Consider the following 25319-nt stretch of genomic DNA (forward strand, 5'->3'; position numbering starts at 1 on the left):
TCTAAATAGAAAGCAATATAGAGAAAAACAGGGTGGTTTGAGGGTTAAAGTTTGAAATCACTACACAAATATTTGTTTCAGAATGCTAATTTCCCTTATTAACATGTGTCCCATACATGATCAAAGTATGCCTTTATCAGTTCTATTGGTGTGTGTGTGTGTGTGTGTGTGTGTGTGTGTGTGTACACGGATGATTGTGAGCTGCCACATAGGTGCTGAGAGTGAAACCCGGGTCTTCACAAGAGCAGTGAGTGCTCTCAACCACCAACCACCGAGCCATCTCTCCAGCTCTGGAAAAACAATTCTTAGTGATGCATACACGTGGGTCTTAGTGACCTAGAGAAAAAATATGGTGTCTTACTTGAGAAGAAAGTGGGGGTGGAAAGTGACTTGTTTAATAGTAGAAGGAAAAGATAATTAAGAGAAAAAAGGCTTTGGTTTTCACTGTGATTTTCATATAGAATACACGTAATTTTCCATGTTTCTTGCACAGCCATAGCAAATGCTTAATATTTTTATTTCATTGGTTTGTGTGCTATGGTGTTTCTGTGGTGATCAGAGGAAAAATTCATTTTCTTCTTAGTTTTTATTTATTTGTTGAAACAGGTTCTCACTATATAGCCCTGGCTGTCCTGGAACTCACTATATAGACCAGGCTAGACTTGAACTCACAGAGATCCACCTGCCTCTGCCTCCCAGTGCTGGGATTAAAGGCATGTGCCACCATCACCTGGCTCTTAGTTTTTAGAATTAGTATACAAAGTGATGGTTTCTGCTGTAGCATTTTCTTAGGGGCTAGCACGTGGACTTAACAGGTAATCACAGAATGCTGCATCCAACAGAAACATATTCTCAGCAGCCCATAATACACACACACACACACACACACACACACACACACACACACACACACACACACACACACGGAAAATTCTCAGTAAAATGCTTACAAATCAAATTCAAGAACACATTAAGAAGTGCTAAGAGAACTGTGACTAAGTTCCTTTTACTACAGAGATACAAATTTGGTTCAACATATGCAAATCAGTAAGTGTGCATACATAGGCTCAAGGTCCTTCGATTTCCATCAATGCTCAGACAGCGACAAAGACTTCATGAACAGTTGTTCATGATGAAAGCCTTGAAGATGCTAGGATGAGAAGAAATATACTTCAACACACTAAATGTTATGTTACGACAAATCCATAACCACCATTGTGCTGAATGGGGAATGAGACAATTTCTCCTAACATCTGAACCAGACAAGGGTGCAGTGTATGCTTTCCACTCACATCCAATATAGCCTTACTAAGGCCCTAGCTAGAGCAATAAGCCAAGAGAGGTAAACAGAAGGTATGCACACAAAGAGGGAAGGAGGAAGTCAAATTACCCATTTGCAGATGACATCATCCTGTACATAAAAGACTGAATACATCAGCAGAAAACTCTTGGAACTAATGAGCAGTTTCAACAGAGAAGCAGGATAAACTTACCATATAAAAAATAGAAGCAATGGTGATCCTGGTGAGATAGCTCAGTGGGTAGAAGTGCTTGCTTGCCCTGCACTGAGGAGAACAAGAGTTTGAATCTCTGGAACTCATGGAAAAGCCAACTGTGCACACATGAAAAAGCACTGGTGCCTGTAACCCAAGTGCTCCTGTGGGGAACTGGGAAGTGGGGACAGGAGCATTCACAGAAACCTGAGGGCCAGCTAGTCTGTGTGCGCAGGGCAGAAAACAAGAGAGACCCGGTCACAAATAAGGTGGGAGTCGAGGGAAGGATGGACACCTGAGACTGTCTCTTGTCTTCCTCAACACAAACACAACTCTCACCTCAAAGAGGTGGAAGAGATAGAGAGTTTATCCTGGAGTCAAATCGATTGACCATCCCAGAGACCATATTCCAAAATGTTCCATGAATTTTTGACGTTAACAGAGGAAAGAAAATCACAATACATCGGTGGTATCTACTGGCTAGGCAGTGCCCCTCCCTCCCTCCCTCAAGTTTCTTGGTAATTTTCTTTCAGCTGATTCTGGGCATCCAGCTTGGACTTGACTTCAAGGTCCACTGCTCTAGGCCATTCTGTGTTTTATGTCTTTACAACTGCTTGTTTTTAGTGGCTTAGTAGAGCAGCATGCTCAGCAGCTTTGGTCTAACTATCCTGATGCATGCTGGAGATTACTAGGAATCCATGAGCTTGCTGGAGATGGAGGGAGCAAGGTCTGCTGGTTAAACGGCTTGCACGGGGGACTGAAGAGATGGCTCCGTGGTGAGAGCACTTGTTCTTCTTTCAGGAGACCAGAGTTTGAGTTTCAGCACCCATAGGTGACTCATAACCACTCATCAGCTCTAAGTGGATCTGATCACACACACACACACACTACACACACACACACACACACACACACACACACACAGAGAGAGAGAGAGAGAGAGAGAGAGAGAGAGAGAGAGAGAGAGAGAGAGAGAGAGAGAGAGCGCACAATCTAAAAAAATTCTTAAAATAGTTTTGGCAAAGACCAGTGTATGACCAGTGTTTCAAACACAAAGCACGCCTGCCTTCATTGTTCAGAGCATGCACTGGTCCAGTTTCTTTTACCATAGGCTGTGCTGGTCTTAGAGTGTCTTATGAATGGGTTCATATAGATAATATTCCTTTTGTGTTGCTTTTCTTGGTTTAGTAAGTTTTTTTTTTTACTTATTCATGTTTGGAGAGTTTCAAGAGCTCATTCCATTTAAAGCAGTATTCTTTGTATTTTATTAAATGCCAGAATTTCTTCATCCATTCTTTTGGGGGCAGGTTTTAAACTGAGTTCTATTTGTTACCATAACGCTCTTTTTTAGAAACCAATCCAGCATAAATATGCAAATGTTCTTCTGTGAATGCAACTGTTCTCACAGCCCCAGTACACTTAGAGGAAAATGATAAAGGTCACGCAAATGTTGACATTCTCTCCTCTTTATTTTTAAGTGGCACTTCTAAGAGAAGGTAACAAAAAAAAAATCTCTAATACATTATCTTAATTGTAGAGTTTCCCGAAAGCGAGCTGACATTGTGCTAAGCCATGCCTTTGGTAAGTCCCAAAGGCCACAGATCCATCCTTTCTATTTCAAGAAGCCATCCGCTGTCGTGTTCCATCTTTTGTCCAGCACCTCACCTCAAGCTCCACGAGGGTTGCAAGTCACAGCATGGGGAAAACGTCACTGTCCTGTAACATCGGCCGACTCTGGGGAAGTGCAGTCCTGCTGGCATTTCAACCCAAATGTCTCTTAGACTGCCCCTCCTCCACCTTCAGTGAACCATATGGACCTGTGAAGCCCTGAAAGCGTATGTCTTCTCTCAGGAACGCAGTTCTTACAGGACCCTGTGCCTGCAGCTTTAGGCCTCAGGAAATTAGGCTGATCAGGACAGGTCAGTGATTTCCCAGTGTGTGCTACAGTGACAAACTAGTACTCTGAGACTTGCAAAGTGTATAACTCCATCAACAGAATTCAGCTCACTTCACAATTATTCGGCTTGTTCCTGCTATTCAAACATCACCGCCACCACCTAGTCCACCTCCTCCTTATACTGCATCCCAATTGGCTGAAGATGCGAAGCTTTAGTAATCATATTACTGTGAGTTCTGCTTACTATTCAAGGTGCCGGGGTGGGGCTTTATTGTCATAGGATTAGTGAGTAACCCAGCTCCGATACCCCACTCTGGTTCTCGGAACAAGTCGTTGGGTAGACTCATTGTCACTCAAGCATTACTCAGTGTCCTAGGGTCAGTGGGACTCTCTTCATGCCAAGTATCTTATTTTACACTTTCTAAAAACCAGAGTTCAAGGGGCCGGAGAGTTGGCTCAGTAGTTAAGACGACTTGGGTTCAATTCCCAGTACATGTGGTCGCTCACAAATGTCTTTAACTCCAGTTCCATGGACCCTAATGCCCTCTTTTGACATCTACGAGCATCAGGTACAAGCAGGCAAAACACCCATACACATAAAATTCACATTTCACACTTCATTGTCACATTGGACCTTGGGCACTATCTAGAGAGGGCAAAGCTGTGAGTTCAAAGTGCATGTGTCCCTAAGGGCTGTGCTAAATATAAGCTTCACTTAGTCATGGTTTTCCTATCTCTAGATACTTAGTAGAAGGAAAAGTGACCTTTTAATACATTGATATTTAGGTTCTATTATTGTCAGCTAACATTACTGTGGTTAACTTCTATGCTACTGAAATATGTTACTTATGTGCCTTTATACCATCCTCTATAGTATAGTATTTCTCTTTTCTCACTCACCTTGCCTGAAACAGACCAAAGCATCAACTCCTCAGTCACAACCCAAGCCAATGATCAAAGCCACTTCACCACAAGAAGACACCCTCTACTTGTAATTGCAGGCATTTATCCTCAAAAGGAAAAAAAGTAATGCTATGGCTTAATGTGTCCCCACGATTTTATATGTTGGAAATGTTACCCTGAATGTGACAATGTCGAACAATGGGATCTTGAAGAGGTCCTGTGATTCTGAAAGCCATTATTCATTAGAAGAGGGGAACATATCAGGTTTTTTTTTTTTCTTTTCTTTTTTTCGGAGCTGGGGACAGAACCCAGGGCCTTGCGCTTGCTAGGCAAGCACTCTACCACTGAGCTAAATCCCCAACCCCGGAACATACCAGTTTTAACTGGCGACCATTATAGGAACTGAAATGATGGAATTAAACAAAAACACGAATAGGTTATCAAATTATCAAGACAATGGGATAAAACAGAGAAAACTACAAAATATTTTTATCCCTATAACACAAAAGGATGAATCTAAGACAATAGTGGCGTTTTTCTAAGCAGGAAAAGCTTTCAGTGTGGCCCATCTGTAAACCCTAGCTCTAGTTGTCTTGGTGAGGACCTACCTCACATTAAGAATGGTAAGAAAAACCACACGTAAATGAAATGACTAATCGGCTCCCATTCTTCATGGCAGGGGCTGGTGGTGCTGTGGGGAGAACTAAGGAGAGTTTTGTGCGCTCAAGAATGGTTGCTGTTAATACTTGGTCAGGAAAGAGATGTGTCTTCAGTCCCAGTTCTCTTGGTCTACCATAATGTTAGGACAAATATCAAAGGGTGTGCCACCTCTTCAAAGTCTCAGCCCTCAGTGTAGGGGAGTTTCCAACATACGAATTTTGAGGGCTGCATTTAAACCACAAGCAACTGTTTTTCTTTAGGGGTCAAACCATGTAGCTTGGATGTGAAACGGTTTCTCCTTGCAGTGTAGTAACTTCGTTGGCGTGAATTGCAGTAATCCAGCAGCTTGCTCTGGTCTCCCTTCCTGGCCCTCGTCACAGGCAGGGAAGAGCTGGGCATGCAATGAGGGTGCTACAGTGTGAGGCCAACACAAACATTGTGATAAAGGCTTTTTTTCCCCCTTCTTTTTTTAAAAAGCCTGCCTGTCATTTTTATCCCTCTGTGCCCTTGAGATACAAGTTAGAGCCTATGTGACAACTGGATACCTTTGGATGTTTAACATCTTCCCTCATAACCTTTGAGAAATATTTACCCTCTTTATTAGAGGAGAGCTTAGAGCCCTGCCAAAATTACTTCCACAAATATTATGAGCTGAGCTGCATTTCTTCCAATCATAATGCTGGCATCTCGACTTCTTCTGGACAGCAGAATGTGACTGTATTTGGAGAATAGATTAATGACGTTAAAATGGGGTTGTTAGGGTCACTTGTTTACATACATTAAAATTCTGCATCATGTGCCAAGGCCAGGCCAGGCCTGGGGATGCATCTGTGTAGTATGGCTGCAGAACTGCCTTCATCGATCGGCCGGCTGTGTGCACCTCACGTTGTACCTCATGCTAGAGCATAGCATTAGTTTTAATGCTCTGATGTCACGATCTTGAAATTCTTGGTAGTTTTTAAAAAAGAATATTGTTCTTTTTAAGGTTTATTTATTTTACTTTTTCATGTGCATTGGTTACCCTGCCCCAGTGCCTCAGTGTATGTCTGCGAAGGTGCCAGATCCCCTGAAGTTAGAGCTACAGGTTGTAAGCTGCCATGTGGGTGCTGGGAATCGAACCTGGGTCCTCTGGAAGAGCAGCCAGTGCTCTTCAGCAGTGAGCCACGTCTCCAATCCTTCTTAAATAATTTTTAAACAGGGAGTCTATCTTTTCATTCTCTCTAGAGCCTTGGAGATGATGCAAATGGTTCTGCTAATGGAAACCACAACTTTGAGGGAGAATCACTCCTATTTTCTCTACTGAGGTGTGTGAACTGGTGGCATGGTGGGGGAGTCAGGTAGGAGCGCGGGGACTGGGAAGAGATAAAAATAACATTCAGTGTGGTAAGGACCAGGTGGTGGGATTGGCTGAGCACCTGCTGTCATCACAGAGAACATTGAGGATGCAGAAGGCCTCCTGTGCCTTTGTTCCCATCCCTTTACCCTGCCCCAGCTCACCACCAGCCTTTTTAGTAAAAGGGCTAAACCCAGCAGGCTTCCTTTCTTGAAACCTGAAAGCATCTAAGACGTATACACATGAGGGAAGTGATTCCTGGTCTGGAGTCCACCTCGAGAGAACGGAAGTTCTTCAGAGGCCAGTTGTTTCCCATACTCTCTGAGCAGGAACTGTTCATTCCTTTCAATCTCCCAGTTGTCTTGAACTGATACTTTTGGAAAGTAAAACAAAAACAAATTGTTAGACTGGGCGTAATTCCAGCACCTGGGAGGCTGAGGCAGGAGAACTGCCAGGAATTTGAGACAATGGGCTACAGAGTGAATTCCAGGACAGCTCTGGCTATGCCATGAGATCTTGTCTCAGAAAAACACAAAGAATTGCCAGGAAATTAAGTGAAGACAAATAATAAAGACGCACTAAATATAAACTTAGATTTTTTTCTCTGATTAACCAGAAATAAAATTACATTCAGCAAATAAAACTGGGGCAGACGTAAAATGGAAAGAAGAGAATTACAAAAATAACATTATTTAATATGTCCATACCGGTAAGTACAGATAATGTGAGGAGTGAGCTGTGTTCTTTGCTTGTTAAATGAGATATTTTAGCTACATGTTGCTTAGACTGATGACATGCAACTTGAAGGCATAGCTAAATTGTTTCTTTATTTTAATAACACTATCAAAACTGCAGAAACCTTTCTCTCCAAGGTATAAAGGCAAATGGGAGAACATACTTCAGTCACTAACTGTAAATTTCTTTCTCTTATGCACGTGGGTGTTTTGCCTGCATGCATGGTCGTGTGCCACGTGCATGCTCAGTGCCCGTGGAGGCCAGACAAAGGCTTGGAGTCCTAGAACTAGAGTTGCAGATGGTTGTGAGCTGCTATGATGTTGTCGTAAATAAATAAAAATAAAGTAAAAGTAAAAATGTATAAACGAAAACCGGGGTGGAATGTTTTCCTCAGGGTGTTTTTTCCTGCTAGGGTTCCACACCTCGCCCCAGATATCTTCTGATATCTTGGCAGAAACACAACCCAGCCACACACTTTCTTATACTGAGACTCTTACATTAAAAGAGCATACAACTGGTATTTTTACCTGCTAGGGGTTCACACCTCAGTGCCCCAGATATCTGCTGGATATCTGGTATAAACTCAGCCCAGCCACACTTACTTAAATTGAGACTCTTTTTCTTAAAAAAAAAAAAACACACTCATTTAGCATTAAAGCAATCCAGCGTCTAGATTTGGCAGATCCACATTACACTGTCCTAATCCCAGTTCCCAAATTACTTCATCCCTGCACCTTTTATTTTACCAAGTCTCCAGCTTCTTTCTCCCCTGGTACCTTTAACTCCTCTCAGTTCCCCATCGTCTCTCCAACTCCCTCTCTTCTCCTCCTGGCCTTCTCAACCCTCCTCCCTCAACTGTCAATCCTCACCCCCCTGCTCAGGTTCCACTCGCTCAACTGTCTCCAACTGTCAACTGTCAACCTAACCTCTGAATCTAATCCCCTCTCACTCCCAACTCCTACCTCTGCCCAAATCTCACGCTCTTGCCTTTATTTAACAAATTCAGAGAAAACCCCAAGGCAAACCACAACATTTCCCCTTTTGTCCAGTTAAAAACCTTTTCCCTATACATAGGTGAACTAAGCATCATTATTACCATTCTGCAATTTACAAAACCAACAATATGCTGATCACCCAGTCCACCAACTCTGTTCACCAACCATGTTATCCACACCACATCTTGGCAAGGCAAACCACAACATTTCCCCCTTTTTGTCCAGTTAAAAAACTTTTTCCTATACATAGGTGAACTAAGCATCATTATTACCATTCTGCAATTTATAAAACCAACAATACGCTGATCACCCAGTCCATCAATTTTGTTCATTAACCATGTCATCTATACTAAAAACTATACTTGACTATATCCTGGTTCTAGATCCTATGCCACCCTAAAACTACTCTAACAGATTTATCATCTTTCTCAATACTAAACCATTCGGGTTGTCTATGAGACTACTAGTCTCCAACCACATCAGAAATCCAAGAATGATTAATATTACCTGAAAACATAGGAAGCACAAAACATGGCTTCCAAGCTTAGCCAATTTTATAAAGACTGCTGATCACCTGGACAGTCACCTTATTCCTTAATATGCTGGAGCATCAGTCTTCAGCCTTCTGGCCCAGGATCATCTGACAGACCTTATCAATGCAGATTTTGAAGGGCTGATCACCCTGCCTCGGCAGAGATTATCAGTCGACTATTCTGCATAATTTGTCCCTTTCTGGACAGTGTCTTGTCTGTAGATGAATTGAAGCAATTTGCTCAGTGGCTGCGTTACTACGATTTGATCATCTCCATTGATGCTCTAGTTTTTCTTCGAGTCTAAGCGGCCCTGTCAGTTGCAGACACGTCTCTAGTAAAATGATCTAGATGAAGAAATGTCCATAAACAGGTTATTCTTTGGACTTCTGATGCCCTTGAAGATTTCCTATCTACATAGGATGTTTCTGAACTGTTTACATAGAGTACCGCTGGCCCTCTCTAATCAAGTATTTACAAAAACCCATCTAAACTAACTTAGAACCATAACCTTGCCATCTGACCCTTAGCTGGTACTGGTTAATCAACTAAAAAATAATGTATAACAGCAGTTATAGGACCGGGTCTAAGACTTGTATTCTTAGATGCATAGTGGAGGCACAATGCCCATGTTAAAAGTAGCAATATTAATCTCAATTATAAATCAACAAGAAAGTATACCATTGAAAACCCGTGATTTGTGTAAAATGCATTCTATACCAATGAAAAGATTACAGCTTCAACTTTGTATCAATTACAAACATTTCTATCAATGTAAAAATATAGCTGTAAAATTTTGTTTAAGAGTAAGTTTGCCAATCTATCTGTTTGTCTATTTCTCTAATTTCTATGTATTACTATATCTAAGAAGGATACAAAAAGGAAAGGAAAAGTAGCAATCCCTGAGTTTACATTCTCTAGTTTCTGCCCAAAGCTACATTTGTATTGTATCCCTTAAAAGAAAACTTATCCACAGTTCTTAAAATAAACAGAACCATCCACCCCAACATAAGGAAATGGGACGACGATCTTCCTTGTCTGCTTTAGCTGGATTGGGCCGTTAAGAATTCTTCTGGGGCCCAAGGGTATTAGGAAAAGTTGGCTTTTGTCAAGTAGATTAGCCGGGATTTGCCTGCCAGTCATTCTGTGCTGAGAAAGTTCATCGCTTAGCTGACATCTTGACTATGACAGTCTGAAGGGCTGGATAAGTAAGATGTCCATTCTGGGAAAGTTCTGAAAGCAGGCCTTTAAATCAAGCATCTTCAGTGTAATTAAGGGAGAATCAAACACAGTTGGACTGGAAAGTCCCGGAATCTCAGCATCCCAGAGTGTATATCATTTCAGAGCTATCTTTTCTTCCTTCATCCTGCAGCACACAAAACTTTACAAGCATTATATAGTTCTATAAGCATTTTCAAATGGGATAAGCAGGTGCACAGTTTAGTAAATAAAGATCAAAAAAAAATGACTACCTTTTTTTCAGGTTAGGTTAATCATATAATCAAACTGGTAATATAATTTTAATACATACAGGTATTACAAGTTATGAGGAATTTGCACTCAAAATATCACTGGCTGTTTATAGACATTTCAGTCTCAGCCAGTTCATACACGGAGACCTAAACAACCTCATATATACATCACCTATTTGTTGATCGTCTTAGTCTCCTTTTCTTCTGTGTTGCCAAGGACTTCAGGAGGTCTCCCCTGTCATTTCTGATTTTTATCAGCTTGGAAGGAACCACAGCTTTTCTTCTCCTGTAGAAACATAGGCATAACCCCTTCCCCAGCGTAACACATTTCCCATTTTCCATTCTGACGTCAGAATATCCTTAATGTAAACAGGCTGGTTTAGTTCAGTAGTCTTTTCCACAATCCAATGTCTTTCAGCAGCTGTGCTGTTTTGTTCATCAGCATTTAAAAAATTTAAGGTTAATAAAGCACTATGTATCCTATCTCTGGGAGTTTTTGTTGACCCCTTTTGCCTGTTAAGCATCTCCTTTAGACTTCGATTAGATCTCTCCACAATCGCTTGTCCTGTAGGATTGTGTGGTATACCTGTAACATGTTTTATATTATAATAGTCAAAGAAGCGCTTTAATCTTGTTAGATATATGCTGGACCATTGTCCGTTTTAATTTGTATGGGTATTCCCATTATAGCCATAACTTCTAACAAATGTGTAATTACAGAATCGGCCTTTTCTGACGTTAAGGCAGTTGCCCATTGAAATCCTGAATATGTATCTATAGTATGATGTATGTATTTCAGCTTACTAAACTCTCAAAATGGAGAACATCCATTTGCCAAATTTCATTTCTTTGGGTACCCTTTAGGGTTAGTTCCTGTAGGCAATGGAGTTTGATTATATAACGAGCAAGTAGGACATTGCCTCACAATCTCTTTGGCTTGTTGCCAAGTGATAGAAAAATTCTTTCTTTAAGCCTTTGCTGTTAACATGGTGTTTTTATGAAATTCTGAAGCATCTAGTACACTTCCTATCAGTAGCTGGTCAATTTCATTATTACCTTTGTGTCAGAGGGCCTGGCAGACCTGTATGGGATCTTATGTGTGTTATATATAGTGGGTAACTCCTATTTCTGATTTTTTGTTGTAGCTGAATAAATAGTGATGTCAATTGGAATCATCCTGAATAAGTTCAGCAGTCTCTATGTGCAAAACAACCCTTTCTGCATATTGAGAGTCAGTTACTATATTAAGAGGCTCAAAATCTGACAACACCATGAGTATTGCATACAGTTCAGATTTTTGAACTGACTTATAGGGACTCTCAGTCACCTTGTTTACATTTTCCGATTTATATCCTGCCTTCCCTGACTTACTGGCATCAGTGTAAAATGTAGGGCTCCAGATATTGGAGTTCCCTTTACTATAATGAGGGAGGATCCAGTTAGTTCGTTTATGAACTGAAGTCTTTTGCTTTTAGGGTATTTGTTGTTAATGTCTCCTAAGAAGTTACTGCATGCTTTTGCCAATGTTCATTTTGTACCCACAAAGAGTTAATTTCTGCATTAGTAAAAGGTACCACAATTTCAGCCGGATCCATTCCAACTAATTGTTGAAGTCTCAATTTTCCTTTAAGTATCAATTCAGAGACCTTCTCAATGTAGGTTTTCAGTTTCTTACTCTGTTTATGTGCTAAAAATATCCATTCTAAGATATAATCTTCCCTTTGCATGAGAATTCCTGTGGGGGGAATGAGTAGAGGGGCAAGATGATTAATATGCAGGCCATCTTTGGATCAATACGATCCAGATGGCCCCTGCAGTTTCCTTTCTACCAAAGCTAGCTCTTTCTCAGCCTCAGCTGATAGTTTCCTTGGGCTATTTAATTTTTATCGCCTTGTAGTGTTTGAAATAAATTGCTCAACTCTTGAGTGGTCAAGCCAATCACAGGCCTCAACCAGTTAATGTCTCCAAGTAGTTTCTGAAAATCATTATGTCCTTAATTTGCTTCTTTTGATTTGCACCTTTTGTGGCCTAATTTTTGTACACTTATTTTATACCCTAGATAATTAATAGAATCCCTCTTTGTATTTTCTCAGGGCTATTGTAATCCCCAGCATGGTAATGTTTTTTTTTACTTCATCAAACATTCTTTCCAGGATATTTATATCTGAATCAGACAATAAAATGTCATCCATGTAATGATAAATAATAGATAGGGGAAATTTTTTGGGAATTATATCTAATGGCTGCTGTACAAAATATTGACACAAGGTTGGGCTATTTAACATTCCTTGTGGAAGGACTTTCCATTGATATCTTTTTATGGGGACCTCTATTAAGGGTAAACCGCAAAAGGCAAACCTTTCCTTATCGCCTTCATGTAGAGGAATAGTGAAAAAGCAATCTTTTTAAGTCAATCACTATAATAGGCCACTCCTAGGCAACAAAGAAGGCAGTGGGATCCAGGCTGCATGGAACCCATCGGCTGAATAATCTTATTAATTGCTCTGAGATCTGTCAATACCTCCATTTGCCAGACTGTTTTTTAATGACAAATATTGAGAATTCCAAGGGCTGGTGGACTCTCTATATGCTGAGCCTCCAGCTGCTCCTGGACTAGCTGCTCTAATGCCTGTAGTTTTTTCTTTTTGTCATGGACCACTGATCAATCCAGATGGTTGGTCAGTCAGCCACCTTAGTGGCAAGGCTGTTGTTGTCTTAACAGCAGTGGCTCCTTGGGGTAGCACTAAATTGTCAGCCTCTGCTGTATCTTGCTTATGGACAGCTTGGACAGTCTCTAACTGTCCTTGATAACATTCCCTGACTAATTTAAAGTTTTTATTAGGAGTCTGATGAATTTCAGGGCCAGAACCTGAAACTGAGGGGATATTAATTTGAGTTTTCCACTGCTGTAGTAGATCTCTTCCCCATAAATTAATGGCTATATCAGCCACGTATGGCCTTAATTTTCCTACCTGACCTTCTGGTCCTATACATTTAAGCCACCTGATGCTTTGTTTTATTTGGGATAAAGTGCCAACACCTTGAAACTGCATATCCACTCCTTGAAGTGGCCAACTAATGGGCCAAGATTTTGGAGAGATGATGGTAACATCTGCTCCAGTGTCAACCATTCCTTCAATTTCGATATTATCTACCAGTATTTTTAGTTTTGGCCTTTGGTCCTCTATAGACGTTAGCCAAAATATTCGTTTTGTAGTCTTGTTGTTTAATCGTTCTGATGAGGAGAACTCTCCCTGCCTGGTATTGGGGCCTCAGAGGCCCCTTGGGAGTTTTTTGTCAGGATGCGGTCCCATCTGTCTGTTGTTGCTGTACACTTCCTAGTCAAATGTCCATATCTGCCACATCTTTTGACACATTCTAGGAGGCACAGTCCCCTTTTTTGTATCACTTTGGTTTTTATTACAGTAATATCTGAGATGGCCCTGCTCACCACAATTAAAACATTTGAAATCTTGGGTCATCTCTAGCTGTCCAGTGGCAGCTTCTCCTATCAAAGTAGTATCAGGAGAACAAGATCCAACATCAGCTGTATATCTAATCCACTCATCTATTGGTGCGGACCTTGCCTTTAGTGGTCTAATTACTTCCCTGCATTTGGTATTTGCATTTTCAAAGGCTAAAGACTCAATTATCGCCTTTCTTGCCGCTGAATCTGATACAATCCCTTTCACAGCTTAGGTAAACCTTTGTAAAAAGTCAGGGAAGGTTTCTTTAGGACCTTGTATGACTTGAGTGAATGTTTCAAGTCTTTTCCTGATTCTGCGACTTTGTCCCAGGCCTTTAAGGCTGACAATCACACCATGACAGAGTTTCTTTCACATATATAGCCTGCACCTCTACTTCAGCAAAGCGGCCTTCACCAAGCAGTTGATCTGTGGAAATCTCTCTGCCCCTAGCTCTATTTTGTCTTGCTATCTCCCTCACTTCTTCTTCTCCACCATGAAATCCATTGCAAATTTTCAGCAGGCTCTAGAATTGTTTTACCATATCTTTCCAGTCTTGGGGATTACTCTATTTTTAATAGCCCAAGAAATTAAGATTTGTTTTACAAATGGCTAATGCATTCCAAAATTAGTTACACTTTCCTTAAATTTCCTTAATTCTAATACATCCATGGGTTGCCATTCAAATTCTTCATAACCCTGTGGATGATCATCGTTTGGAGGCCTTTTGTTGCACACTAACTGGATAGACTAAAGTTTGTTTCCTAAAACCTTAGGTTGGCTTTCCTTAATTTTATCTTCTGTCTCTACCTGAGTTTTTTTTCTTTAGTTGTAATTTTAAATTCCTCTCTTAAAGTCTGTATCCGTGCTTCATATTTCTCTTTCTGTCTTTCCCCCTGTTCTTTGAGTTCCTGAATTCTCTGTTCAAGGTTTTGCTTCCACACTTTGAATTTTTCTTTATATTGTACTTCTAATAATTTGTTATCTATTATCTTTTGATTGATTAATTTTAAAAAGTTATTCTCTAAGTCTTGCTTCCAAACCTCATTACTTTCTCTCTGCTGTTCAGTATGATCTGTGAGCTGTTGTATGTTCTGTTCTAACATCCTTTCTAGTTTCTGTCTATCACTTTCATTTTCATCTTTCTGTCTCTTATTCTGATCTATAATTTTCTGTGTCTTTAATTCTAGTGTTCCTTCTAGGCTACATTGCCAAGATTTAATTTTCTCTTTCTGTTGTTCATGTTGTTCCATAATTACCTGTATCTTCTGTTCTAAGGCTAGAAATTTGCTATTTAGGGCTGTGTGCTGTTGTATGTTCTGTTCTAACATCCTTTCTAGTTCCTGTCTATCACTTTCATTTTCATCTTTCTGTCTCTTATTCTGATCTATAATTTTCTGTGTCTTCAATTCTAGTGTTCCTTCTAGGCTATATTGCCAAGATTTAATTTTCTCTTTCTGTTGTTCATGTTGTTCCATAATTACCTGTATCTTCTGTTCTAAAGCTAGAAATTTGTTATTTAGGGCCCTGTCTTTTGAGAAGATATAGTAAATCAGAAGAATGAATATTGCAATACTGGTAAATGATAAAGTGTCTTTTTCCTCAAAATTCTCAACTGTCAGACCATTCAAAATATCATTCCATAAGGCCCAAAAGATATTCATTATGTTTCTCATCTTTAAGTATCATAAAGTTATATATCTCTCTTACATCAAAGTAGTATCTGATCTGAAGCCCTTGTACCTTTTTTTTCTCCTCTGCTTCAGAATACGTGCAGTCCTCTCGATTCTTCAGAGACCCTCCAGACCCAGTCAATTCCCCAATCCACTAGTACTCCTGCCTATTCTGGGGTTGAGAGGGAAGTAAACTTTTATCTCAGGTTAGTTGAGTTCTAATGGTTTAGTTGGGCGCCATAAGTTGTCGTAAATAAATAAAAATAAAGTAAAAGTAAAAATGTATAAACGAAAACCGGGGGTGGAATGTTTTCCCTCAGGGTGTTTTTCCCTGCTAGGGTTCCACACCTCGCTTCCCCAGATATCTTCTGGATATCTTGGCAGAAACACAACCCAGCCACACACTTTCTTATACTGAGACTCTTACACAAAAGAGCATACAACTGGTGTTTTTACCCTGCTAGGGTTCCACACCTCAGTGCCCCAGATATCTGCTGGATATCTTGGCATAAACTCAGCCCAGCCACACTTACTTAAATTGAGACTCTTTCTTAAAAAAAAAAAACACACTCATTTAGCATTAAAGCAATCCAGCGTCTAGATTTGGCAGATCCACATTACACTGTCCTAATCCCAGTTCCCAAATTACTCATCCCTGCACCTTTTATTTACCAAGTCTCCAGCTTCTTCTCCCCCCTGGTACCTCTAACTCCTCTCAGTTCCCCATCGTCTCTCCAACTCCCTCTCTTCTTCCTCCTGGCTTCCTTCTCTAACCCTCCTCCTCAACTGTCAATCCTCACCCCCCCTGCTCAGGTTCCACTCGCTCAACTGTCTCCAACTGTCAACTGTCAACCTAACCTCTGAATCTAATCCCCCTCTCACTCCCAACTCCTACCTCTGCCCAAATCTCACGCTCTTGCCTTTATTTAACAAATTCAGAGAAAACCCCAAGGCAAACCACAACACTATGAGGGTGCTGGGAATCGAACCTGGGTCCTCTGCAGGAGCAGCGATGGTCTTACTAATCTGTCCAGCCCCGGGCAGCAAGCTTTTCTCCACAAGGAAGGAAGCAAGGCTTTATTTTAAAATGTTATCCTTAGCCTTTCATCAACATCCTGTTCCAAAAGCTGGCTCACAGGATTAAAGCTATATTTTAATTGTTTTTAACAGTGAAAGAAAGAGATTCTGGTCCATTTCTGATTCCAGAGTCTCTGGCCTGGTGTGGATTTGTGAATTTTTGTTGAGAAGTTTATTTTGGTGGAAAGTAAATATTCAAAATGGTTAGCAAATCCTTAACTAATTTCTTTCCACTTTGGACATATAGTTATCAAATTTGATGCCTTTGTTGCCATTGCTAAGAGCTATGGCTACAAATAAGTAGGAGGCTGAATTTATTTTTATTTTGCAGTACTGGAGATTGAACCTGTATTCATACATACCAGACAAGTGTACTGACTTACATCCCAGCCTGGCTCCACTTTTTTTAACTTTTTTTTTTTTTTTTTTTTATTTTGAGAGAGGGTATTATTGTGAACTCACTCTTGGACCCAAAGGGGCCTTGAATGTGGAATCCTTCTGTCTCAGCCTCCTACTAAATAAACGAGACACTACAGTTCTCAGGAGAAACCCACAGGGCTTTAATTCTTTGGAATAATTTCTGTGACTATTGTGAAATCTACTACTGTTACTAATGCATTACAGATGTGTGTCTTTTACTGACAAAGTGAGACAGGATCTTTTTTTTCAAAAACCACTATAAGATCCAAAAGAAATGACAAAATGTTTACTTCCTTGATTTAGCTGTGAATTTTCAAAACCAGGCTCAATTAAAAAATGAAAAGGACTTTGAAAATACCAATAAATATTTACATTCTTACAGCTTCCTACTTATTCTGAGTAACAAGGGGCAAACTCACCTTCCAGTTTCCCTGGCATGTGACAAAAGCACAGCCATCCTACCCACCAACAGCCCACGCAAGCTGAAGGCCACCTGAAGACCTCTAGAGTCTGAGTAAGAAGGTGTCCAAAACCAAGCACCTGGATGTTTCCATGTGTCAAACTACCAGACACACAAACACTTTAAATGCTTTGTCAAATTCTTTCCCCACCTCCATTTCTCCTTCTCTATCACCAAATCCCCTCCTCAACCCCTCTACTGGGCTACACTTCTGGCCCTGCCCCATTTATTTGCCCCATTTTTTTGAAACAGGTTTTGGCATTTGTAATCAAGAATTGAAAAATCTCATTTGCAAGCTTATTGATGAACTAGGTTCAAATAAAACAAGTCTTATCTACACATGGAGTTATAATTCCCCAGCCTTTCCTTGGCTGTCCTATGTTCTAATGTGGCCAATGCCTTAGATTCTAAGGCTGTGATGATGTATGAAATTTTGCCTTCTGTCTCTTGTCTCCTCCTCTCTGTGTCTGTCTGTCTCTCCCCCGTCCCGTGTGTGTGTGTGTGTGTGTGTGTGTGTGTGTGTGTGTGTGTGTGTGTGTGCATGTGCATGTGTTCCTGGGATTTGAAATCCCAGTTCCTCACATGCTAGGTAAGCATTCTATTATATTCCACACGTATTTTTGCTTTTTATTATAGGAATAAACTTACTTAGTTGCTCAGGTTGGAGTTCAACTCACTCTATAGCCAAGGCAGGACTTAAATTTGTGATTTTTTTGCCTTAGCCTCAGAGCATTACAGCCTGAGCTACCAGGTCAACTTTGGTCTGTATGTTGAAAAGGGCTCATGGAGGAAATATTAATTCCAATGACTTCTGACACACATAGCTGACCATCAGCTTGAGGTCAGTACCAGCAGAGATGACCAATCACCCGCTTTGTTACATGTCTGAGAGCCCAGGTTCTTTTGCAGCTTGCCACAAATTACCACAGGGGCATCAGTTAGCAAGTGTCACGTTCTCTGATAATTTTGAGGCAGGACTGTCATTTTTTTCAGGCCCCCTGCAGTCTATCCTGTATCTTCCTCAAACCTAGACTGCATGTAACCTGAGCTCTTGCCTAAATCTGGGACAAGGTGAACTCAACTGCTATTTTAATTCCATACATTCTCGGTGGCTGCATCAGGGCCCGGGCTCAACCTCCTGACTAACATTTGCTCCACAGGCTTCTCAATTGAAGGAGGTCCGTGTATCCTTCACACATGTCAAGGCGGAGAATAAGCCCAGGTTTGCAACCTACCCAATTAAGTTCCTGCTTCCTCAGCTTTTGCTCAGCTGTTCCAAGATAGTTTACACCGGAACAACAACTGCTTTTTATTCACTGCACCTCAATTAGGGAGTTGTGTGGCAACCACCAATAAGGACTGGCAAAGAGAGAAAGTTACGTTGACTGACGCGTGAAAACTGTAACTAGAAAAGATAGTTGCTGAGCCAGCTTTTGGTGGCGGTAGTTCTAGTGTGCTCTTTCCCCTTGTCTGTGCGTTGGTGATATGGTGAGTCACCAAATATTACTTGGGTTTGAGTCCTCTGCCACCGACCGGCTATGTGACACAGGCAATCAACTCCCCGAACTCCCATTTCCAACACGCAAAGTGGAATGCTGGCCTCCCCAGTTTGACCGGCTGTCTCTGAGAAACAATTATGAAAGGGGGCTGGATCGCGCGCATTAACACGGCAAACTGGTTTCTGCTTTCTTTTCAAACGATTTTGTAAACGATTTTTCAAAGTTGGGTCCGCCTGGCAAGCTGGTTTTCAAAAGATCCTTTCCCGTTAAGATCTGTCGGGCTTGGACCGCGCCTCCAGTTTCCACATCAAAAGACTTACTCCACACTTCACCCTGTACATCGCCTATCTACCCCCGTCTCCAGAAGGCCAGTAATGGCCCCACCCTGGACCGCCCACCCCGGCCGAGCCCACCTCCCACTGGCCGGGCACGTTTGTTTTTGTTTTGCCGGCCGCGCGGGCCGGTCGAGGGGCGCGCCCTGTCCAGCGTTCTCCCAGAGGCCGCGGCTCCTTGGAGCGGGCCCGCCCCGCCTCGGCTGGCGCCGCCCACGGGGACGACGCGGGCGGAGACAAGCCAGGCAGGCGCGGCTTCCCCGCGGCTTCCCGCCCGCGCCCTCGCCCTCGCCCGCCGCCGCCACCACCGCCGCCCCGGTTCCCCACTGACGCCCGCGGCCCGCGAGCCTCGCGGACGTGACGCCGCGGGCGGAAGTGACGTTTTCCCGCGGTTGGCCCGGGCGCTCGGTTGCCGGGCGCGTCCGGTTTTTCCTCAGGGGACGTTCCCCATTATTTTTGTAACGGGAGTCGGGTGAGGACGGGGCGTGCCCGGCGTGCGCGCGCGCCGCCTCCCCGCGCGCCTCCTCGCCTGCTCGCGCCGGCCCGCGCAGCGCGTCATGCCGCCCAAAGCCCCGCGCAGAACCGCGGCCGCCGAGCCCCGCCGCCGCCGCCGCCGCCGCCTCGGGAGGACGACCCGGTGCAGGACAGTGACCCCGAAGAGCTGCCCCTGGCCAGGTGAGGAGCGCGGCCGCCGCGGGCCGGAGAGAAGGGAAGGGAAGGGCGCGGGGACGCGGGGCGCATCTCGGCGGGGCCAGGCTAGCGATAGGAGCGGCGCCGGGGGTCCCCGGGGTCCCCTCGGTCCCCCACCTCCGCGGGACGGCGGCGGCGCGGTGACACGGTCCTGGGCTCGCGGGCGACAGGGAGGGCATCCCGAAGGGGTCTGGACTGCGGCTTGACAGGTGTCGGGCGGGTGGGGCTCCTGCTCCCGAGCGAAGTGACAGGTGCAGGCTCTACTCCAGCGACGCCCAGGCGCGGAGCCGGCGGGTCCCGGAGAGCCCCCGTCAGACGCAAAAACAATTGAAATAAATATTAAAAAAAAAAAGTCGACCGATGTTTGTTTTCTTTCTTCCTCCTTTTTTTTCTTCCGTGGAGATCCGGAGCACCCCCGGGGTGGGTTGACTTTCTCTTTTGCAGTCCGGCGATGCAACAGTTGGGAGCCTTTCCCTCTGAGTTTGCGCTGTATTGGCAGCTTGGTCCTGGGAGAGGCCAAGAAAAGCCTTGTAGGCGAAATGCAGGGTCGTGGGTGTCAATTGCTCACGGGGTCCTCAGCTCCCGGGCTTTGTGGGGGTTTCTTTAGAACAATGCTTTGAGGCCCCGGGGATTTAAAGCCATCTGTGGAGACTGGTGGAGCATAGAAGAACTGGTATGTGGGCAAAAGTTTCAGGAGACATTTAAATGCAAGGGCTTGAAAATTTCTAAACTTTGTTCCCTTTTTTCAGGGTAGAACTCTTCTTGCGTGCTGATTGGCCCGCAGCATGCTTCATTATTTCTTGCCTTTTGCCTTTGAGCAAAAGGTGCCTGTCCCCACCCCCCATCCTACCCCCCTTTTTGTTCTTTGGTACTGTGTTGTCTCAAAGAACTTTTCTCTCCATTTATTAAATGGAATCTAAACTTAAGTTCATGTGGATCCAATAAGAACAACGGAGAGATATTTATTGTATTTCAACATTTTATTTTTCTTGACTGTGCTACTGTTTGATTAAGTAACAGAAATTGAAACAATATGATTGTAGTTATCGCCAACAGTAGTTTTATTTTGAGAGTATAGATCCATTGTAGTATGGGAATTGTTTTTGTCTCTCACCATCCTTCCATTTCTAGCCCATCATTAAGTCCCTGACTTTATTTTTTTTAAGTACTCTGACTCTGTAACCCAGGCTTGCTCTGAGCTTTCTATTCTGCCTCAGCCTCCCAAGTTCTGGAATTGTAGGCACTCAGCACCCTGATGCACAATCAAGCTCCTTTCTTCCCATTGAGCATCAAGTCTCTTTGTGTGACCCAGACTCTTAACCTAGTTAAGGTCAAATCCTAAAGAACTGAAATAATTTTGGAAATTGCTTGTCTAAGTCTATTAAAATTCATATTAAATGGATTTTCTTGTGGATCAAATAAAAATCATGTTCTTAGAAAATAAATATAGAATAAAAACTATGTTTGGAGACTGTTCCAAGGAAAGAGTTTGCTTTTGTTTCCAGTTAAACTCTGGTGTATCCAGTGTGTGGAGGTTTCCCTTTAGAAAAAGCAGTATCCTGTATTCTAAAGATTCCATGCCATCTACACAGCTTTGGACGTATTGTTGATTACTATAGAGTGAACATACACATTGACTTTCTGGCCATTGCTTGAAGAGACAGACCCAGTTTCTTTCTCTTGTATATTCTTTTAACTTTGGGGAATTTTCAAAAGTTCTCCTTTGAGCTTAAACTATACAAGACATAGTCTCATCTTGGTTACTCATTACCACAGAGGTTCTCAAAAGCACTTACAGTTGATATCTGAATTACCCATAGTTACATGTGTTTCATCATAGGAATTTGCTACCTTTTCTGAACTGTGCCATTAACTTAATTTTGTGTGATCATTGCAGAATGCACTTAAACCCCAGTGATATATAGATCATTCACTGTTGCTGTCTTGCTGCAATCAAGAGAGGCTGTAAACACTATATATACAAGGCTGCTGCCAGTGTAACAAAACATACTGTTGTGCAGTAAACTTTAGTTTTTAATGATAGAAATATGCTGTAAAACAATGATAAAGCTATAGTTTAGTAGACATACAAGCCAGTAACGTAATCACTTCCAGTACTGTATCCTGAATGTCCTTGTATATATTATTCTTTCCTACAAGTGGCAGGGTAGTAGGCCTGTTTGCAGCAGCATCCCCCTGACTGTACAAGTAGCAAATGGATTGTGCCACAATGTTAAGCTGGTTAAGATGGCCTCTAAGTGATGTTTCTATGCCATTATAATCTTACAGGACTATTGTTGCAAACTGCCTTATTGACCGAAACGTCATGTAGCGCATGACTGTTCTTAGCAAGGATAAGAGGACTGCCTCAGACTAAAGCTTAGAAAATAGCTTAGGGATGGATTCAGCCCAGTCCATCTGCACTTCGAATAAGTCTACTTTGACAGCTGAGGTGTTATTTATTTTATACTATCTGCTGCCTAAGTAGTATGGGTGAAATGGAAGCTAAGACTCGGAGACTGAAGCACTTTGATTATTGAAATATGCAGACACTAATTATGCTTTGAAGAAGGAGTTGCCCAGCTAGAAAAGTAGTCAGGAGCACAGCTGATGGAGTTAAGACCCATGGTTCATACCTAGGTACTGCTCACTTGGCATGCTCTTAGTGACTGCTTTAATTTCTCTCATGTGGTAGATGTGTAAACCACGAGTGGGAGTACTTACCAAGTAGGGCTGATGTGGGGATTCAGTATAGCCATGCATAAGATATTTTGTGTAGGATAATAGTAAATTTTCAAGAGTTAAGTTGCTCTTCATAGTGTTGTTATTATATGTCAAAGTGAAAGGAATTAGCTATTAAGGGCTTATGGTTAAAAAGGTCAGAGAGATAGGACAGAACTATGTGGTGCAATCATTTGTATAAAGTTAATCATCATCTAAGAAATAGGAGAAGGTGGAGAGAATGTATGGATTGTGTGTGTGGTTTTTTTCCTTTTTTTTTTTTTTTTTGCTGTGACAGTTGTTCTGTCTTCCCAGCATGCTTTAGCTAGTGCACTTGCTTTGTCTCAACGCTGTCTCGCTGCTGCTCTGGAGTGTATGTGGTTCCCCATGCTAGCAGCTGTTCTTCACTTTGTGCTAGTCTCATTTTGGAAAGCCCACAAAAAAGATAAGCATATGTTTAAATGATGTGTAATGGTTCTCAAAGATAAAGTTAGACTGTAAAGCACTTAGAGATGTTCTCTTTCAAAACTGTGCTGATATAGGCAAACTATAGAAACAAGTTTGACTGTAAATGTGTCAATTTTGTAACTTTTTAATTTGTAGGCTTGAGTTTGAAAAAATTGAAGAACCTGAATTTATTGCATTATGTCAGAAGTTAAAGGTGCCCGATCATGTCAGAGAAAGAGCTTGGCTAACATGGGAGAAAGTTTCATCTGTGGATGGAATCCTGGTAAGGATGTCTTTAAACTTAATTTTTTTAAAGAAAATATAGAAAGTAAAAAATAAAAAGTAAAAGTTAGTAACAATTCCACTACCCAAGAGTATCCTCTGATGGCACTGAAATGCATTTTATTTAAATGGTTTCTTAAGGTTTTTAATTTTTATCTTAAATGTACAAATTCTGATGGGGATGATAATGATGGTAGTGGTGGTGGTGGAGCTTCTGATGGTGGTGGTGGTGGGTGTGGAGAGTGTGTTCCTCCTCCTACTTTTAGTCAGATTCTGGGGGTTGAACTCAGGTTGCCAGGTGCTGGACAACTACCCTTAACCCCTGAGCCACCTTCATTTTAAGTAGAAACACAAAGTCACGGGTTTTATTGTGTCAGTTCTGTACCGATGACATTTTTTTCTCTGTTCATCTCCTCCCCCCCCTTCTTTCCCATCCTTCTATCTCCCATTTGCTGGTTCCTTTCACGTCCAGATGGCTTCTCCTGCATTTGTGTCACATCTGTGCTATTATTCGTTCCCCCTACACTTTGAAGGTCTTTTCCTCTCCTCTCATCTCCGCCTTCCAACTTTCATAACCACACACACACACACACACACACACACACACACACACACACACACACACACTTAAATTTAGCATCTTCAATAGGTGAGAGATACTTGTCTTTTTTTAGTCTGACTTATTTTGATTAATACAACCTATGACCTCCACATTTTTCTTTGTGGTTGAATAAATTCTTCTCTCTCTCTCTCTCTCTCTCTCTCTCTCTCTCTCTCTCTCTCTCTCTGTGTGTGTGTGTGTGTGTGTGTGTGTGTGTGTGTGTGTGTGTACTGGATTTTTTTTAATCTGTGCATGGGGCATCTACACTTGTTCTATTTCGTAGCTACTATGAGTAGTATGACAGGAAACATGGATGCATGAGTACCTCTTTGGTGTCGGAGTAGTAGTTTTATGTAACCTCACACTGACTTGCATAGTGGTTGCACTACTCTACCTTACTACCAGCAGTATGTAAGGCTCTTCTTTTCCCACATCTTTACTAGCTAACATTTGTTGTTTTGATGTTAGCCTTGCTTGGGCAAAATGGAATCTCAAAGCAGTTTTACATTGCATTTCTCCATTTCAAATTTTTAATGCTCAGATGTATATTTTTTTCTGAGAACTGTGTGTTTAGTTGGTTCATTGGCCTATTTTTTGAGTGAATGATTTTCTTTAATAATATTTAAAATTTGAGGTTCTTCATCAGTTTTAGATATTAATACCATCTGATGTGTTAGTAAATATTTTTCCTGGTCTGTCTTGAAACTCAACTATGGAGACCAGGCTGGCTTCTAACTTACAGAACTGCATGCCTCTGCCTCCCAAGGTACTTGGGATTAAAGGTGTGTACCACTACACTCAGCCCTATTCTCAGATTATTATTTTTAATCCCTACACTCAGATTATTATTTTTAATCACTGTCTGTCTGTCTGTCTAATCTATCTATCTATCTATCTATCTATCTATCTATCTATCTATCTATCTATCTATGTATCTATCTATTTATCTAATGTGTGTGCATACATGTTCTCATGCACAGTGCATGTGTTGTGGTCAGAGGAAATCTTTCAGGAGTCAGTTCTTCTGCCATATGGGTTCTAGAATTGAACCTAGGTTATCAGGCTTAACAAGTTCCTTTACCCATTAAAGTGTCACACTGGCCTGGTATTGGGCAAAAGATATGGATCGAGTTACACATCTCCTGCAGGTAGATGCTGAGTTACCTCAGCATTATTTGAAGAGACTTTGTTCTCCGAGTGTCAACAACTAGGTGGCTATCAATGTATAGGTTTAATTCTGAAATCTCTTTGTTCTTCTGTGTATTTTTTATGCCAGTATCATAAAAGTTTTGTTACTATGGTTTTACAGTATACTTTGAAATCGACTATTCTGATCACCTGCTTAGGATTGCTTTCATTATTCAGGATGTTTTGTCATCTCTTTTTTTTTTTCCCCCAGAGCTGGGGACCTAACCCAGGGCCTTGCGCTTGCTAGGCAAGCGCTCTACCACTGAGCTAAATCCCCAACCCAATGTTTTGTCATCTCATACTCTAGTTTCATTTCTATTGTGATAACATGTCCTGACAAAAACTACTCAGGAGAGAGAGAGCTTTATTTTAAGTCAGAATTCCAGATTATACTCTGTAATGATAGGGAAGTCAAAGAGGCAGAAGCGTAAAACAACTAGTCACATC

At 41.9% G+C, this 25319-nt stretch overlaps 1 protein-coding gene across 1 annotated transcript in view; it reads left to right on the forward strand.

Moving 5' to 3' along the window:
- Positions 1–19254: 19254 nt before the first annotated feature.
- Positions 19255–25319, forward strand: part of Rb1 (RB transcriptional corepressor 1) — a 152478-nt gene continuing 146413 nt past the window's right edge. Inside the window, 3 exon segments of the mRNA XM_032917967.1 lie at positions 19255–19537; positions 19540–19618; positions 22958–23084. Of these exon segments, the coding sequence (XP_032773858.1) occupies positions 19501–19537; positions 19540–19618; positions 22958–23084 (243 nt within the window). The 5' untranslated portion in view covers positions 19255–19500.

This window comes from Rattus rattus, chromosome 12 (genome assembly GCF_011064425.1).
Source record: "Rattus rattus isolate New Zealand chromosome 12, Rrattus_CSIRO_v1, whole genome shotgun sequence".
In the NCBI taxonomy this organism is placed as follows: domain Eukaryota; kingdom Metazoa; phylum Chordata; class Mammalia; order Rodentia; family Muridae; genus Rattus; species Rattus rattus.